Below are 17,869 nucleotides of genomic sequence, written 5' to 3' on the forward strand. Positions count from 1 at the left end.
TTGGTAGATATATGTTTGGCTTGGTGTTGTTGTTCTATTTTGGTTTGACAATCCCTTTGAGTTTTATGAAATATAAAATTTTGGAGATAGATTGAACCTGTCACTATAGTATTAGATGTTGTACTGAACTTTAAATTTCTTGTGATTTTTGAGTCTAGCAGGTCAAAATATTATTGGTCAATTCTACGGATGAAATAATACATACAGATTCCAATCAGAATGAGTTCAAGATAGATTATATTTTCAATTAGATGTGTGGGATCTGGTTTGAACACAGAAACATGTATAAAGCCCTTGTGTTTTATGTTTTAGTCAGTGACATGGTCTTTCTTCCAATATTTTAAATTGTGACATCTGATTTTGGTTAGTCTTTGATGGCAGGCCAAGCTCATAGATTCATCTTAATATACATTAATACTTCTGGGCTAACCTCTTCCTCTGAATTTGGGCAAGATTTGACTTTTCAGAGTCTAGCAACACACAGCTGGTATCGCTGGAAGGATGACTGGCCTGCATGAACACTCAGGACAAATAAAGTAGCACCATATTTGAACAGTAAAAATAGTGACCAAGGAACCTGAAGATTGAAGATACAAACTATTCTTTATGCTCACTTTTGGGGAACCCCAACACTGAGTTCTTTTGTTACAGCTATAAAGTGATTTTAATATGATTTTGCTATCTAATCTCTGAAGTTATTCCCCATGATTAAATTTTGAAGTGCCTTTGTGTGTGTTGTATCTTTCAATCTGCAAGGAAAGGTGTGATTCAGTTTTAGAAATAAGGCATGTATTTTCAAGTATTGACTGATTTTCGCAGCTCTTCTTCCTGTATTTTAAATTTGGTTTCTGTCTCTCTTCTAGGTTTGGGTATTCGACGGACAGCATTCTTTGTATTTTGAGTTCTATATTTGAACTGTCTTCATGGGAAGGTATGTATTGAGCAGAGATTTTGCGCATATGTTTCCTTGTTAACAACTGCCCCATTCCCCCTCTTTGTTACTTTACCAGTGCATGATAGTTTACATTCTTATCTTCCTTATCATTTTCTACTAGGAGGTTTAGTCTGACTCGTGGAGAAAAAATATATTTTATAAGGCTCATGTGTTTCTTCTTTCTTTCAGCTAGCAGTATTCTCTCTGCTTAAAGGAGTGGGAAGTGCTTATGCTGCATGTTGAAGGACTTTCGAAGCTGCCGTTGCTGGCAGACTTTTGGAAAAGACGTGGTCATTACTGCATTATGCCACCACAGCCCTGCCAACCATTGAATCGTGAGACCTCGTGTTTGCTTTTGAGGTAAGCAAAATTCACTATAAAAGCGTGCCTCAGAGACTCTTGTTTTATATTTACTTCTGCTAAGTTCTTTTATAATTTTATGCAGCTATTCTTGCATTATTTTCTCCACTGAAATTCAAAAATTTGTGCAGGTTTTTCTTTCAAGTCCAAGCTCTGGACAGTATGATGCTGACATCGGCAGTTCTCTTATTAAATCTTTAAAAGTAGGTGCAATGGCCCTTGGCATCTGTTATTCTTTTGCAAAGAAACTTGAAATTGTTTTCGTTCTTTTTTTCCTTTTTCAATGTTCCAAGCTCCCTTGACTTTTTTGTGACTTATTAACTTCAGGTGGATGGTTTATCTTCAGAAGATCCAGCTATTGTACGGCCTTGTGTGACTGCCCTGGACAATCTATCATGTTCCTTGTACAATTATTTGAAGGCTGATGTGCAAGTAAGTAAAAAATTACAGCTTGGGGGTTAAACATGAACTCTTGCCACTGTTTTACTTTGCTGCAGCATTATCTTTAATGCATAGTATGCTCTTGATTAGTGGTGTTTGATTCTTTGAAAAATATAAGGGAGACATCTAATACACCTATTGAAAAACTCATTCCTAGCTATGAAGCATACTTTCCAGACTTTAGTTTTGAAATCAGAATAGTTCCTTTGCTGAACGTGTGACTAGATAAAACTAGTCCCTGAAACAGGACGTTTAGTTGAGCAAAAGATTGTTTTTTTTTCTTATAGTGTATCAATATCTAGTGTTTCCAAGAATATGATTGATGGGTAACAAACCAAAGGTCCACTACTTATTTTATCTGCATTTTAAAGAAGTCCAAATTTTTGTTTCTCTCTCTCTCTCTCTATATATATATATATATATTATGCAAGATGGTATAAATCAGTTTTGGAACTATTTTCCTAAGTTAAGTTTGGGCATGCTACTCATCTTATATTTCAATATTCAGACATTGATTATTCTTTTGGGTGCAGGATGAGATTTTCGGCAACTTGGTTATTCTATTCCGGAATGACAATGGATATATACGGAATGCAGCTAGAGAAAGCCTTCTGCGAATAAATGTTCGTATATATTAAAATGGAAAATAAGAACGCCTACTCTATATTCATTCTTTCTAACATCACACTCTCCATCTAACTTTCTGTCTTTTGCCTGTGTTTTGTGTGCAATTGGTTTTCATTATAGTTGATGCAACTTTGCATTAGTTTGGAATTTGTGACTCAGAATACTTGGTTCTATCTTTGGAAATAGTACCAGTGAGATATGTTGCCAATGATATCTTATTTGCCTGTCCAAGTGCTTTCTTGTGAGCTGGTTCTTATGACGTGTGAAGCCAACTCATCCTTTCACCTTTGTTTTTGAGGCTGCAGGTTGATCCATTAACCATAGTCAGGTTATTTGAAGCTATTCTCAACCAGGATCAGAAGCACACTACTTTGAAAAGAACAAAGAGAAAGAAACATCTGAGTGATAACACTTTTGGGCTGTCTCGAGATTTATTTGACACCATTGAATCATTTCTTTCTTTGCTTGGCTCTCTTCTTGATATTTTGTTGTTAAAGAAAAATATCAGTGAAAGGTCTGTTTCAAAGAAGCTTAAGATTTTGAAGGATTTTTTTATTTTTTTTTTTGGTTTTACTCTGCCTTGCTGCTTATTTGTTTGACATAGGACTTACTGTTGTCTGTTGGCTCATTTACTTGCAGGAGTTCTCTGTGGCGACCACTTTTCATGGTTTTAGAGAAACTATTTTCTGATTATTGGCTTCAGAGTGTAATTGGTCTGAGTGAAAAAGAAAATACTGACGTCACTGAACTTTCAGAGAGTATCTTGGGCGCTCTATGTCATGCCCAACAGACGACATTAGTAATCCTCAAGGATATTTTTGAATCACTCACAATGAATCCTCATTTAAAGGCAAGCACGTTATTATTTCGAATTTGTGATTTTTTTTTTGTTTTCTTTCTTTTTTTCAACAGCTTTGTCTGCATACATTCTTGCAGGATGACACATGTTTGAAAAATAACATCGAGCTTATAATCAGTTGTGCTCGTTCTGCCAAAGATGACATCACTCGGAATCATGTATTCATGTTGTTGTCCTCTGTTGCAAGGGTTTCCCCTGAATGGCTTTTGGAGCAGATTATTGATATATTTAGCTTAATTGGAGAATCTTCTATAAAACAGGTTTGCTGTTGATTAGCAAGTCAATTTTAATCTGAATAACTCGCCAATTAAATTAAATTTAGTTAGGAGGTTATTCGCTGCTTTATTATCATCAATGGATTTTTGAGTGATGATATTCTTTCCTCGTTTCAAGTATCAGTATAACCATGAAATATCGTCTTATACCTGTGCCAATGTCAAGTTGATTTTGTATCATTTCTTTCTTCAAGAAGGATAATAAAACAATACTCAGTCACACACCCTTGAGAGTCAGATTATTTGTTATTGAATAAAAAAAAAAGATTATGTCTTTATGGTAATCATTATATTCCCTAGGCACATCAGGTTTTGGTTTTATTAGAAATTTCTCTGTTTTGGACATGAAGAACAATGTAAATATTGTTATAGACAGTATTATTTTCTTAGTACTGTATGATATCCTTTCACCCTTTGTTATAAGCCTTGAGAATTTCTCCTAATGCTGCATTTGTTAGTAAATACTGTACAATCTATTTTCGTAGTACTGTATGATATCCTTTTTTAACATGTGTATCCAGCCAATTCTCGATAATCAATTCTTTGAGTGCTTCTGGTTCTCCTTCCTTTAGTCACATTACCAATCACATTCTCAATATGATGATTCTTCTTTATTCTTGAGGATGGTTCAAGATTGCTGTCTTCATTATCTTCTTTATTGTCATTTTCTTCTTTATCTGATCCTGAGATGATTTCTCCTGCTATAACTTCAATTGCAACATCAGTTATAACCTGCTGTCTGTCTAAATCCTGAGCAGTTTTTATTATTGCAGTTGGTGTTCTAACTTGTGTTGCAACTTCTTATTCTACGTATAACTCTTCATCTGTTAATTCACAATTCTGAGTGATAAGCTTGTTTGGCTCACTTGATGCACCTTGAGTCTCCATATCAGAGAAATCATCAACAACAACATTAATGGTCTCCATCGTCTTTTTGGTTCTTGAATTGAACACCCGATAGGCACTACTAGTGGTAGAATGTCCCATGGATAATCCTTCATCACTTTTCTTGTCGAACTTTCCCAGCTGATCACTATCATTCAAAATGTAACATTTGCTTCCAAAGATGTGAAAGTATTTGAGTTTGATTGTCATAAAACAAAACAAAAGAAAAATCATAGAAATGTCACGTGCATCTATCTGTAACTTTTGGATAAATGATGCTGCAAAAATTTCTTGTTCTTGATGGCAATCTTCTTGAATCTCTATTAGGGACTTGCAGGAATGTTATCTTGAAAAATAGATATTTTCATTTCAAATAAAGTAAAATTTTATTGTTCGTTATTTGGTCGGGAAGATCTGTGATTTCATTTTAATTATGTAAATATTTTCTCAAGGGTGATGGCCATTCACAAGCTGTGCTGGAGGAGTTGATAGCAACACTTGTTCCTTGTTGGTTATCTAAAACCAACAGCATAGAGAAGCTGCTGGAGGTTCTGAAAAATGCTCAATTGCAGCACGTCTCTTTTTTTATGATAATGATGCATGTCATACTTTATTCTCTTATTCTACTGACAAGTGACAAGTAAATGTTCTTTTCAGATCTTTATAGCAGCCTTGCCAGACATAACTGAACACAGGAGGCTGACTCTCATGGTTTACCTTTTAAGGTACGTGCAAAATAAAATCTTAGCCTTAGTGAAGCAGTTTCTTTTCCTGTGTTCTCCATAAGCTGAGTTAGTTTTGAATGATTTCCAGGATTCTAGGAGAAGAATGCAGCTTTGGTAAATTGCTGCTTCAGATTTTTCATTCATTGATCAAACGGATGCAAAATTCTTCTGAGCATAGGAAAACTATGAATGAACTATTGTCTTCTGATTATTTTGAGGTGGAGTGGGAGTACATGTTTGCATTACAATTATGCAGTCAGTATTCATGCAAAGTTTGGCTTCCATGCCTTGTGAATCTCTTCGAGGAAATTAGAACATGCACTGAAGAAGAGGATCAATTACCTGTGCTGTGTCTGACAATGCATTTTATTCTTCACAAATTGCATGATACTGAGTTGGTTTTTGAGCTTGATTCAGGGAAGGATGGAAACTGGCTTCAGGTAATTTATTCTTGCATGCCCATCTAAATTCATAGTTTTGCTCATTTAACAGTATGCAGTTCAAATATTTGGACATGGGCAATTATAATGTAGTCCTTTTAGCACTCCCAGGTGGTCTCGTAAGAGGAATGCCTCATAACAGATTTTGCTTTACTATCATACACTTAATCTACTTCCATCAGAGTTATCTTTCAATATTTCCTCGTGCAGCCTTTCCTGTTTATTATTATCAATGTTCATATCGTCATAAAATCACCTGTCTGCTACTTGAATCTTCTTTTCATTATAGGATTGATATGCTACCCATTATCTTGGTTTGCATTTCAGACCATTGCCATGGTCTGGCAGTGGCTATTCTTAAATCTTAAAAGTCTAGTTGGATATCCTAGTAAAATATTCCCTGCATGCTGTCTGAAGAATCAATGTAATTTCAGACTACACTTGGAGCACTTATGAAGCAGATTGTCCTGCTCTTGCAACTTGTCCATGTTGGAAGCAAAAGAGGAAGAGCTGCAAAAGACCTTAAGGAACTCATGCATGTGGTTTTAAAGATTATTACAAAATGGATGGTTCCTTCCACCTACTTCAGAGGCATCACTCAGTTAGTGGCACATTCAAATGATAATGTGAAGAAGAAGGTATATTTCTGGATCACAAAGTGATTATATATATATATATAATTTTAATCTTTAGTGTATGTTGTATATTCACAAATCATTACTTGTTAATTTGGTTTAAGATGATACTTAAAACTGTTAAAGGATTCTATTAGTTTTCTATAAATTTTAAATCATTCTTGATTATTAGTTTATTTTATCTGAACTTGTGGTGGGTGAAAATTATCAGCTTCTGAACTTATTTTGATTGTTTTTCTTCATTGTCATAACCAGGCACTTAGGTTACTATGTGAATCTGCAAGGGAGAGTGGGTTGGTACAACAGAATCCTACAAAGGCTAAGCTTTTTAAGCAAAGACAAAAAGCTTTTTCACTTCATGTAGATGAGAGTTCCAGGCCTTCCTTCCATGAGATGTGTTTGAGACTAGTAAAGTTGATTGATTTAACTGAAGACAATTTAGAAACTCCTGTAAAACTTGCAGCAATATCTTCACTCGAAGTTTTGGCCAAAGCGTTTCCATCTAATGATATGATTTTCAACAGATGTCTTGAATGTGTTGCAAAGCACATTAATTCTACTGATATGGCCATCTCTTCGGGCAGCCTTCGGACCACTGGTGCTCTGGTTTGTGTGATTGGTTCAAAAGCACTATCTCAACTTCCAAATATAATGAAGAATATGTTTCAAAGAGTTCATGAGGTCTCAGGTTGCCCGATAGGAAGATCTAGATCAGACCGCAAAAAGATTGCTGAACTTGCACATTCTAAAGTTCCTATCTTAAATTCTGCTCTTGTCACTTTGGAGGCTGTTGTAGAAAACCTTGGTGGATTTTTAAATCCCTATCTTGAGGATGTTTTGGATATTATGGTTCTTCATTCAGAATATGCTCTAGACTCTGATACAAAGACTAAATCAAAGGCCGCGACTGTTAGAAAGCTTCTAACAGAAAAAATACCGGTTTGTTTCTTTAATGCTTTGCTGATTCATTATATGAGCTGATACTTTTCCTGCATGAGTCTTTTTTTTATTTTTCGTCTCACATTCAATGTACATGTTGCAGGTCCGGCTTATGCTTACTCCTTTATTAAAGATTTATTCCAATGCACTTAAATGTGGTGAATTAAGTTTGTCATTAGAGTTTGAAATGCTGGCCAACATGATCAGTTCAATGGATAGGCCATCAATCGCTTCGTATCATGTGAAAATTTTTGAGCAGTGTATATTAGCTCTTGATCTTCGCCATCAGCTTCCAGAGTCGATTAAAGATGTAAATTTGGTAGAAGAAAATGTTATCCATGCCATTATCACTCTGACAATGAAACTCACAGAGGCCATGTTTAGACCTCTTTTCTTTCATAGTCTTGAATGGGCAGACTGTCAAGTGGAAGGAAGTGAATCGAGAAAAATGAGAAGCATAGACCGGTCAATCTCTTTCTACAAGCTGGTCAATAAACTCATAGAACATCACCGGTAAGTATGTCCGCTTGCTAGTATTTATATTTCTATCCATGCCATGTTAGATTATTTGTTATATTGTTTGATAGAAATTACATCTTGGTTATCTTTTACCGTGTTTTCAGATAGAAATAAAATTTCTGTGTAGCTATGCCTTTTAGAATTATACTCTGCATTAACAGAATTAGGTGAAAAGAATATAAAATAACTGATCACGTTTTGTAAAACAAAAATTGGAAAGCATATAAGATTGTAAAGGGAAATTGAAGTTGATCTGCTTCCTAGAGCTGCAAAGGCAGCTAAACAAATTAAAACAATAGACTAAGGGAACAGAACACTGGCTTAAACAGAGAATCCATATTTCAAAGCTGTCTTCATCATCTAACGAGGCAAGTCCATGGGCCGATGGTAAAGGGAAATTGAAGTTGATCTGCTTCCTTGAGCCCGCCAGCCTATTTGCAAGCATGCTTCATTCTCTTGGGATTTGATTGATATTTGCAGTCCCCAGAGTATCTAGCAATTGATTTATCTCCACAACTTCGCCGGATAAACGCTAGTTAAAGTTTGATCTTGTGTTCCTTATAGCGAGAGCCAATTCAATACAGGTGATGTAGATGTCCTTAAGGTCTATCCCTTGCTACCTTACACTCCTTAGTGCAAATTTGAGTGCAAAAGCTTCAGCTACTAGTGCAGACTCCGCAGTCAGTGGGCAACAACAACGTGCACAGAAAATTTGGGAATTAGGGGTCTAGGTTACTAAGGTTTAGGTCCATGTTGGCAAAAGTAGGCTTGAGAGCATTGGGGTCTTCAAAACACTAAGGGTCATTGGTGAAGGAAGTAATATTAGGGTTGGCATTCTTGATCCACAGATTTAAAGCAATAATTTTGGCAGTTCTGCAAAGGCTTCTATACAGCCAAGAACATTTGGGAGGGATATATGAAATCCAGGGACTATAGAAGCCATACTTAGCTCTAATAATGTCAACCCACAATTTATCATTGTCGTTAAGGAGGCTAAGAACAGTTTGGCCATTAAGGCTATTTTGGCAATCCTAAGGTCTCGAATGCCTAAGTGCCCCTCAGCTTTATCAAGTGCAGCAATGTTCCATCCAACTGGGTGCTTGCCACTTTTATTATCACCCTTTAGCCCAAAGAAAGTCTTTAGCCAGTTTGGAAATAGAGTGAGCAATAGTGTCAGGAAGCTGATAGGCTGAATGATACTAGGTTGGAACAGATAGGGCAGAAGCATTGATCAAGACAGTTTTGCCAACAGGGAGATATCAGCATTGTGCTAAGGGGCCAAGGTATTTGGAATCTTAGACACAAGAGGCCTAAAATGAGACATAGGAATTCTATAAAGGGAAATGAGAATCCTAAGATATGTGAAACGAAAAGCACTCAATTTAAAGCTTAAGATAGAACTAATGGAATTGGACACTCTCGTATTGAACCAGCCAGGGAAGAAATAGCATATTTGGAGAGGTTAGATTTTTGTCTCGTAAGACTTGTATAGATAGACACAAGTTGACATTCCTAGCTACACCTCTAAAGGCCCTAATAACTAAAATAAGGTCATCTGTATACATAAGGTGGTTGAAGTTTCTAGGGATTCTAGAATCAAAACCATGAACAAAATTTATAAAGGGAGCATGGTTAAAAATTACAGTTAAATTTTGAGAAGCAATGATAAAAAGGGAAGATGACAAAGGGTCTCCTTGCCTAATACCTGTTGAAGCATTGATCCAGTTAATTGGCTGGTTATTAATCAAAAAGGCAAATTGGAGGAGGTGATACACACTTTGACCCAAGAGATCCAAATGGGAGGGAAATTCATTATATAGCTAAGATGGCAAGAATAGCATGCCATTCCAGGGCATCATAGGTTTTTTCTATACCGATTTTGATTAACATCCTAGGGGTACCCAAATCCTGCTCTAAATAGTGAGACTTCTTGGACAACAAGAATTTTATCTAAAGGGGATCTGTCAGAGATGAAGCGACATTGTTCCCAACCAATTAAATTAGGAAGAACCAATGTTACTAGGAATGCTACAACCTTCTTGGAACCACGAACCGGATCGTGGTTTGTTTGAGTTCTGGGGACGTTAGGAACGGGAATTGGTTCCATGAAAGAAACGATTCAAGAAATTGTAGAAATTAAGGGAGCATGGGTTTGTAAGATAGGAAAGGCAATGCTTCTAAACTCAAGACAAATGTAAGAGTGTAAAAGATTGCTGGTGTCTATGAAGATTGCTGGTGCCACAAGGCACAAATTGCTCAAACGTGAAGGCGTGAAGCTTAAAGCCACCAAAGAGAAGAAGAGAAGGGTGCCATGAGTTGCTCAAATATGAAGCTTAAGCCTGCCAATTATGAGAAAAAGAGAAAGCTGCCACGAGTTGCTCAGATATGAAGCTTAAGACCACTAAAGATGAGAAGAAGACAGGGCTCAAGCTGATATTGGTCATGACTTTTGATTGTATTTGTTTTTTCACATAATTTTAATGGTTTTTTTTAGTGTAACTAGGATGTATAGGAAGAATAAAATAGGTTGGAATGAAACAAAGAATAAATGACAAAGGGAGAGAAAAAAGCAAGAGCAATTCTTTTCAAAGGCTTGCAGTGGGTAGAAAACCAATGTCAGGAATATTTTAAAAATTATAGTAGTTGTGGAAAAACCAATGAGAAAAAAAGTGAAAAGTAGGGTGGAAAAACCGAGAGTCTATCTTCCAAATCAATATACATGGCCATGGTGTAGCCAGAGCCTATGCCTTGGTTCAATTATATTTTACAATTTTATTTACGATCCTAAAACTATTCTGGAGTGTACCACGACCTGAAATATTGTACCAATTAAGCTTACCCCCTTTGTACCATAAAATTTTCAAGCTAGGTACCAAGTTCCCGTTTTCATACCACATACCGAGGCGTACCCCGTTCCTGGTTACTTTGGGAAGAACATTCTGAATTCTATTGGCAAGGATTTTAACAATAATCTTGTAACTCACATTGTAGAGGAGATTGGTCTAAAATTAGAAACAAACTTTGGATTTTTGTTTTTGAGGATTAGAGTGATACAGGTGTTACCCCAAGATTTAGGAATGGAAGGGATTCTAAAAAAATAGTCAATTGCTCTAAATAAGTAGGAACCTGCATCCTTCCAAAAGAAATGATAGAAATCAACAATAAGACTGTTGGGCCCGGGGCTCCTACCCGAAGGCATAGAGCAAAAGGTTCTATAAATCTCAACTTTGGAGATATGTCTGGTGAGGTGTATGCTGTCCTCATTAGATAAATCTTAAGATCAAGGGGGAGAGCATTAAAAGTCCCATGAAAAGTGAGAGTGCTTGAAGAGGACAAGAGGTTGGCATAGAAATCAATGAAGGTCTTTTCAATCCCCTCCTTAGAAGAGTACAGGACACCTTTGGAATCAGTGATGTGGGAAATGGTATTATTATGCTTGTGAATACAGGTGGTCTTTCGGAAAAAATTGGAATTAAGATCCCCACTTTAAACCCACATCAATCTAGCCCTTTGGGCCCATTTGATAGAGTTTGGCCTTAACAGAGCATTGTAGTGGTTGCAAAGTTCTGTAAGTCTTACTAGAAACCTAGTTTTGAGAATCTTTATTAGAATCCAAAGCTTCTAGAGACTTGATTTCCAATTTAATGGCTCTAATGTTTCTGTCTAGGGAATTAAGGCCAATAGTTCTTCAATTGATAAGTTTTACCTATTGCGAGTGATCAAGTGAGAAAAAACATGCATAGAATTACCTCTGGGAATTACATGTTTCTTTGAGCATTCTAGGTTAGGCATACAAGTGAGTTGGGACCACATGCTTCTTTGAGCAGCTAAAGTACAACCATTATTGATAATAGATAAAACATCATTAAGGTTAAGGGATATTACCATATGCAAGCAATTTCTAGTTACCGCCATAGGAGGGACAAGCCCAATAGCTTTCTTCCAAAGCACTATGATGCCTCCGGACTTACCAATCGCAAGAATGGCGACCTATTCCCATCTAATAAATTTCCTGCAAAATCTAAGAACCCTTGGTTCATCTACTCTGGGCTCCATTAGGCAAACCACCACTGGCTTATGGTTTTTGATAAGTTCTTGGACTTGGTTAACAATATGAACATTGGAGATACCCTTGCAAGTCCAACAAATCAGATTAGTAGACAACATTGATAACAAAAAAAGAGAAAGAACAATTAAGAAGAAGATAATGTTAAGAAAACACTCAATTAAAGCCACCATCATGACTAAACTCAAACATCTTGCCACTCAGTCTATCTTTTTTAGATGAGGTGGCTCCAATATTCAGAGTTTGGCGAGCATGTGTTTCCCGTTTGAGGCTACACTGGAATTGATCAAGGGTCATCATGTCTTCAGGTCCCTCAATGTCAAGGTCCTACACTTCAGTATCATTAATACCCACATTTTCGTGATCCTGCTTATCGGCATCTTGGATATCAAGAGAGTTAGGAACTTGGGATGTCTTGCCACGGCTTCTGTTACCCGTTCCACTATCAGGGCATGGCGCCGACTTCATCCGGCGGCAGGCCTTGCATGTCTCTCGATTTGGAGGAGATAATCAATAAAGGTGTCCATATTCCCAGAAAGGGAAGGGTCATTAGAACTGATGCCCCCAAGGAGAAGAGATAGATGTTGATGGGGTCATATGGACCATTTGGGTAGGATCACTGATCACCACTGGTTGCTTTGTTGTCACGGAATCCACATGCCCGTTGTGTCCTAATAACTCCAACAACTCTGGGTCAGGGGTGGCTTCGTATCACATCGTCTTTCATCTTGTCACCGTTCAGGAAATGAGGAGCGTGGCTTCCCCTGCCGCCCCGTTGGCCCCATCCACCACGTGGGGCTTGTGAAGAAACATCACGAGCCACGTGACCAGCATGATCTCCGAGTGATGGCCACGTGGATTCAGCCCCCTTAGCCCCTCGTTGTTCCAAGGCTGTTCCGATTCCCTTTCCCGGCTATGGCCCTTATTGCGGTGTCAAGAAACTAGCATCTAAGGCCCAAAAGCCCTTCCTCTTTTCTAATACCAGCTTGTGGTGTCAAACCACCTGGATCTGTAGGCCTACTCACCTCCGAGTCAGGAACATCCTCACCGATGCATTGTTGTATCTCACACTTAGACCCAGTTACTGGGTGGTCAGGCACATACCTCATTCGAGGGCATCGCTTGCTGTTATTTACAAGCCCCAATTCTGTGCCCAACAACATCACAGTGGTAACAAAAAGCTGGGAGTTTCTCATAGAAAGCCACAATGAAAACTCTATGATTATCGGGTTGAGAGAGGTCCAATTCCACACATACCCTAGCATACTTGGTTTTGCTAAGAATAAGAGTAAGGTCATTGATTTTCAAAAGCTTGCCAAACTGGGCAGAGATGGTTTCAAGGATGCCCCCCTCCCAAAGTTCGACAAGAAGGTGATGTAGCTGGATCCACACCGCCACCATTGTCAAACAGGCAAAGGCAGGCTGGAAGTTCGGTTGCCATGGTGTCAATTGCATAACATGCTCATTCACTATCCTAGGTCCATTGAAAATTAGCTTGAGTTGCATCTCCTGGCTCTCACAGTTGATGACGTAATATTCATTGGGCAGGTCAGCAACTTAGAACTCACCGATGCCTTTACATCTATACTTCAAGGCAATTTGGACTTGCTCAAGGGGAATAACCTTGCCAAGGAACTTGGCATAGAGTGCGTGCTGAAATCTCTGGTTAGCTCTAAACCAGGATTACCCATTCACCCTAACAAAGTCCGTAACAGAAAACTTGAGCCTTTCCAGAGTCATGCCTCCAAACAGCAGAGAGTTCAAAGACCTCCCAAATCACAAGCATCTGAGCATTTTTCATCTCTCCATAGAAGACGGTTAAAACTGAAGAAGATTAGACATCTGAGGCACGATTAATGAGAAGATACAGAGCAATTGTTGTACTTAGCAGCATACAGAGGTATATAGAACTTTCAATTGAATGTATGGGTGTTTATGGCATACTGTCAGCCTCGTATGTCTTTAAGGATTATCGTCTCCTCCCAGAAATACTCAAGGGATGCTCGATTTGGAGGAAGTTGACGGAGTAATTGGTGAGTTGTGTGGGATTAGTGCACGATTTTATTTGCCAACCATGGGTTTGTGACTTTAGATGTGCTGCTGCAGATAATGCAAGAGTCAACAGGATATGTTTTATATTGAAGGTTGAGCATTGAAAAGAAAAAATTAACAGTAAGATATACTATTTACTGAGTCATCATTTTTGCTCTCATTTGTGTGGGTCTTTCATTTAAGGGAATCTAGATGAAGTAACATAATGACCGTTAGTCTTTTGAATTTAGGATTCATTTTGGATGATTTGACTGTTTACTAAGTTTAGGTTCATTTCTTTGTTTTAATTTTTAAAAGTATAAATTATTCCTTTAGTTACCCATTTATGCAATGTTGATTGCGGTTTATCTGCCTTGAAAGTGATTTGATGTAATATATGATTGTTTTATTTATTTTTCTCTTTTTTTATTATTTGTATTTTTTTAACATTGCACTAACATAAACAAGTTTATCTTCAGGTCTTTGTTTGTACCTTACTTCAAATATTTGTTGGATGGATGCACACATTATCTATCTGAAGATCCCGATGCAGCTAATGTTGTTTCAGCCCCAAAGAAAAAGAAGGCAAAGGTTGGGGCGGACACAAAATCTCTGGTTGTGTTGTCTCCAAGATTATGGCATTTAAGAAGCCTTATTTTGAAGTGCTTACATAAATGCTTTCTATATGACTCATCAGAGAAGAAGTTTCTAGATTCTTCAAATTTTCAGGTCTTTTATCGGTTCTTATCCTTCTAACTTTTGAATGACAATGTTATGTTATTATTTTTCACTTTACAAATAATTGCTTAATCTTGGTTTTTTTTTTTTCTTTTTCTAGGTTCTATTGAAACCGATCGTTTCTCAGTTTGTGGTGGAACCACCTGGCTCTTTAGAGCCATCTTCGGATGCACCCAGTGTGGAGGAGGTTGACGAATTAATTGTTGTGTGCCTGGGTCAGATGGCTGTTACATCACGTTCTGATGTGCTATGGCAACCATTGAACCATGAGGTTGGTATCAGTGCATTCTAGCATAAAATTGTGTGATGATCTTGTTGGACTTGCCGATACATATCTCCTAAAAACTTGATGATCTATTCTATTTAACTTATTTATACTTTTGGCATTTTGAGGTTTCATACCAGCAAAACACATGTATTACTATTGAGAACATCTTGTTTTTTCCTTTTTTAATATCCGCCCAGGTGTTGATGCAAACAAGGAGTGAGAAAGTCCGGGCGAGGATTTTAGGGTTGAAGGTTGTGGATTACTTGCTTGATCATTTGAAAGAGGAGTATCTGAGTCTAATGGCGCAGACAGTACCATTCTTGGCTGAACTTCTTGAGGATGTTGAGGCTTCTGTTAAATCTTTAGCCCAAGAGACTCTTAAGAAGATGGAGACTTTGAGTGGTGAAAATATCAGGCAATACTTGTAAACTTGTAACACGGTGTTATTCATTTCCTTAAAATCCTTTGGCCACCATTTGCTCCGAAGAGTTAAAGGGTCACAATTTTGTAGTCCTTGTTGCATTTCCTAACATTATCATGTAAAACAAATGTATTTTATTATATTATTATTCTTGATGCTGAGTATAAAATACTTGAGATAATGTTTTAGCTATCAAAATCAATGTTGCATTGGGACAATGAAGGTTCACAAAATGATCTTTGACAGTTAACAAAATTAATAGCCTAATAAATTTATGTATGTATGCATAATCAATGATTGCATTTAAGACAATAAATATTCAAGCTTGAAAGGTGCAGACAAAAACTAAAACAAAAGAAAACAGAAAATTTTCATTCCTAGTTGCAGATAACATCAGAGTAAAAGCCAATGGTTCTCCGTTGACAATCTTGCACACTGAGCAATTCAACATCAAATACTTCAAATTGTTTTGAGCTGAAAAATGTTGATGGTCCAACCTGAAGACAATCAAGTTTTATAATCAGCATTTGTCAACAATAAAAACACAAGCAAGCTGGACAATAAGTTCAATAACCAATAACCGAAGAACTTGAATGTCCTGATTAACCTATATCTGACCAATTTCAATCATTGATTTGTGTATTATTGCCAAATTATCCACACTGATAACACAAGGTTTATCAAAATGACACATTGCAATTAATCAACAAAATATCTGTATGAATTTCTGTGGATTTACCGGAGGCCCGAGTTCTGGAGGAATAATCAGCCTCCGCTTTCCTCCGGGTCTCATATCTCTAATCCCCTCTTCAAACCCTGTATTAACGATTTCTATAGAATTTAGTCCCAAATAATAGACAGACATGAGGAATATATATATATATATATTCTGAGTTTTTGTGTCAGAAATGCGGCACCTGGTACTAAGGCTTTATTGCCAAGCCGAATTTTGGCAGGTGAACCCTGAAGATAAGTACTATCAATTCGTCGTCCTGATTCGTTATAACCAATATAGTGAAAGATAACCTGCAATGAAAAACAGATGAACTCTAATTGTTCAAAGTGACTCATCTAAAAATTATCATGAAATGTGTATAAACATTATTATGATCCTATGATCTACAAGTGAGAAAAGAAAATAAAACATGAGTACTAATTTGCCTGCTCTCATTGCAGTGGCAATTACAACTACATTTGAGCTAAATTACTAGTGATCATAATGCTAGCATGGCCAAAACTTTGTGAGTTTGAAAATAGATAACAAAGGGACAACCTGTTGACCATCCCTCGGGCAGTCACCATTACCGACTTCTATATCCAGATACATAAGCCCAGAATCGCGCTTCTGATAGTTATCTGAAGCCACTACTTTTACTTGAAAACCTGAATGATGTCCACAGGCAGTTGTTTAAAGTCAAAAGCAAAAATCAAGAAATGCTACAAGTATAAGAACCTCGTATTATCATATGAACACACATATATATATATATATATATATAATAATGGCATCATGCAAATATCTGTTATCATTTTCACAAAGACATGTATAAATATCACTAGTAAGTAGTAAATAATCTCCATTCTGTAATAATTAGCCTTTGTCTTAAAGTGCTTCATATGTGTCAATTTAGATTCAGTAAACCTTGGTTTACTAAATTCCATTTCAATGCATCTCATCATGCCTCCATGTAAAATTTTACGGCCTATATCGTAAAAAGCTGAACCGCAAGCTTAATGTTTTCAGCACACCAACCATTGACAACTTCAATCAAGGATAATACATGAGAGATTGCAGCCGTAAAAATTATTTAAATCACGGAGATGCTACTTAAAAATTAAAATACATAGACAACATATGATAGCATCAACAAATTAAGAACAGTATTGCCAACCAAAACACATAATTCCCCAAATGCAAATTCAATATATTTAAAACCTCTTAACACTAACAAATAAGGCTAGATTTTCCCAAAACTTTTGTACTTGTAGTAGTAATTCATTTGGGTGGTGGGTATTATTACCTTCTCTGATGAAACTTGGGAAGTCATTAGGGACATTATTAGCTGCTTGCATCTTCTTGTTCTGCTCAAGAAGGCGTTTTTCATTGTATGGATTGGAACCTTTCACCTTCCCAGATGCAGATAATGAATCCAATAAACCAGAGGAAACCAAAGGGATCATAAAAATAAGAACTTTCCTCCTGCTTCCATTCCCCTCTCTCTCTATCCTTCAAGAAATACTTTCACATGTATTAAATTAAGAACAAAACTTGATTGATTTCAATCCACACTTCAGAGAAAGTTCATACCTTGACACTTGGTTCTTTTGGATTCTTGAAGAAAATCTGGTGGTTGCATTCACTGGTGCAAATATTCCAGCTTGTACAAGACATTCAACACAAATTCAACCAAATAAAATAAATAAATAAATATGCAAAAAAGTAGAGGAAAAAACCATGGAAAGGATGATATGAAGATACCTAGAGTTGGATTGAAGAGAGAAGGAGAAGAGATGAATGGCATGGTTATCTTTCTTGGATTTCAGGCCACTTGCATTGTTGCCCCACTCCACTACTGAGAATTCTTCCTTTTTTATTTATTTATTTAAAATTAAAGTTTCTTCTTGCTTTGGACAGGCTCAGAGAAAGGCCTATCTTCAAAGCTGTGATGAAGTTATGTGGACAATATTGCCCTCATCTTTTACATG

At 36.9% G+C, this 17,869-nt stretch overlaps 2 protein-coding genes across 4 annotated transcripts; one reads left to right on the forward strand and one right to left on the reverse strand.

Moving 5' to 3' along the window:
- The first annotated feature begins 1,704 nt into the window (after nucleotides 1–1,704).
- On the forward strand, nucleotides 1,705–15,318 carry LOC120258196 (uncharacterized protein At3g06530-like). 2 transcript variants are annotated; one of them, XM_039265551.1, is made up of 13 exons: nucleotides 1,705–1,726; nucleotides 2,269–2,876; nucleotides 3,002–3,212; nucleotides 3,299–3,481; nucleotides 4,834–4,929; nucleotides 5,039–5,106; nucleotides 5,195–5,546; nucleotides 5,981–6,184; nucleotides 6,437–7,120; nucleotides 7,224–7,633; nucleotides 14,216–14,465; nucleotides 14,575–14,745; nucleotides 14,940–15,318. In XM_039265551.1, the coding sequence occupies exons 3-13, from the start codon at nucleotides 3,027–3,029 to the stop codon at nucleotides 15,168–15,170; spliced, it is 2,835 nt and encodes a 944-aa protein (XP_039121485.1). In that variant the 5' UTR covers nucleotides 1,705–1,726; nucleotides 2,269–2,876; nucleotides 3,002–3,026; the 3' UTR covers nucleotides 15,171–15,318. The 2 variants fall into 2 exon arrangements, with proteins under 2 accessions (XP_039121485.1, XP_039121486.1); XM_039265552.1 differs by lacking the exons at nucleotides 1,705–1,726; nucleotides 2,269–2,876 and having other exon boundaries at nucleotides 2,898–3,212.
- Nucleotides 15,319–15,444: 126 nt separating this feature from the next.
- LOC120258197 (peptidyl-prolyl cis-trans isomerase FKBP20-2, chloroplastic) lies at nucleotides 15,445–17,803 on the reverse strand. 2 transcript variants are annotated; one of them, XM_039265553.1, is made up of 7 exons: nucleotides 17,643–17,803; nucleotides 17,472–17,541; nucleotides 17,185–17,390; nucleotides 16,437–16,546; nucleotides 16,081–16,189; nucleotides 15,903–15,979; nucleotides 15,445–15,660 (listed from the first exon to the last, which is right to left on the reverse strand). In XM_039265553.1, exons 1-7 carry the CDS (start codon nucleotides 17,683–17,685, stop codon nucleotides 15,541–15,543), a joined length of 735 nt encoding a protein of 244 aa, XP_039121487.1. In that variant the 5' UTR covers nucleotides 17,686–17,803; the 3' UTR covers nucleotides 15,445–15,540. The 2 variants fall into 2 exon arrangements, with proteins under 2 accessions (XP_039121487.1, XP_039121488.1); XM_039265554.1 differs by having other exon boundaries at nucleotides 17,185–17,385; nucleotides 17,643–17,801.
- Nucleotides 17,804–17,869: the final 66 nt, after the last annotated feature.

The sequence above is a fragment of the Dioscorea cayenensis genome, chromosome 4 (assembly GCF_009730915.1).
Source record: "Dioscorea cayenensis subsp. rotundata cultivar TDr96_F1 chromosome 4, TDr96_F1_v2_PseudoChromosome.rev07_lg8_w22 25.fasta, whole genome shotgun sequence".
Taxonomy (NCBI): Eukaryota; Viridiplantae; Streptophyta; class Magnoliopsida; order Dioscoreales; family Dioscoreaceae; genus Dioscorea; species Dioscorea cayenensis.

What these genes read in the sequence shown, in the direction of transcription:
- LOC120258196 (XM_039265551.1), top strand. Translation starts at nt 3,027, where the DNA reads ATGGTTTTAGAGAAACTATTTTCTGATTATTGGCTTCAGAGTGTAATT. An exon ending in GCATAGAGAAGCTGCTGGAG is followed by an intron (nt 4,930 to 5,038) that starts GTTCTGAAAAAT and finishes TGTTCTTTTCAG; the next exon opens with ATCTTTATAGCAGCCTTGCC. An exon ending in TAGATTCTTCAAATTTTCAG is followed by an intron (nt 14,466 to 14,574) that starts GTCTTTTATCGG and finishes TTCTTTTTCTAG; the next exon opens with GTTCTATTGAAACCGATCGT.
- LOC120258197 (XM_039265553.1), bottom strand. Translation starts at nt 17,685, where the DNA reads ATGCCATTCATCTCTTCTCCTTCTCTCTTCAATCCAACTCTAG. An exon ending in TCTCTTCAATCCAACTCTAG is followed by an intron (nt 17,542 to 17,642) that starts GTATCTTCATAT and finishes GTCTTGTACAAG; the next exon opens with CTGGAATATTTGCACCAGTG. An exon ending in CCCAAGTTTCATCAGAGAAG is followed by an intron (nt 16,547 to 17,184) that starts GTAATAATACCC and finishes GACATCATTCAG; the next exon opens with GTTTTCAAGTAAAAGTAGTG.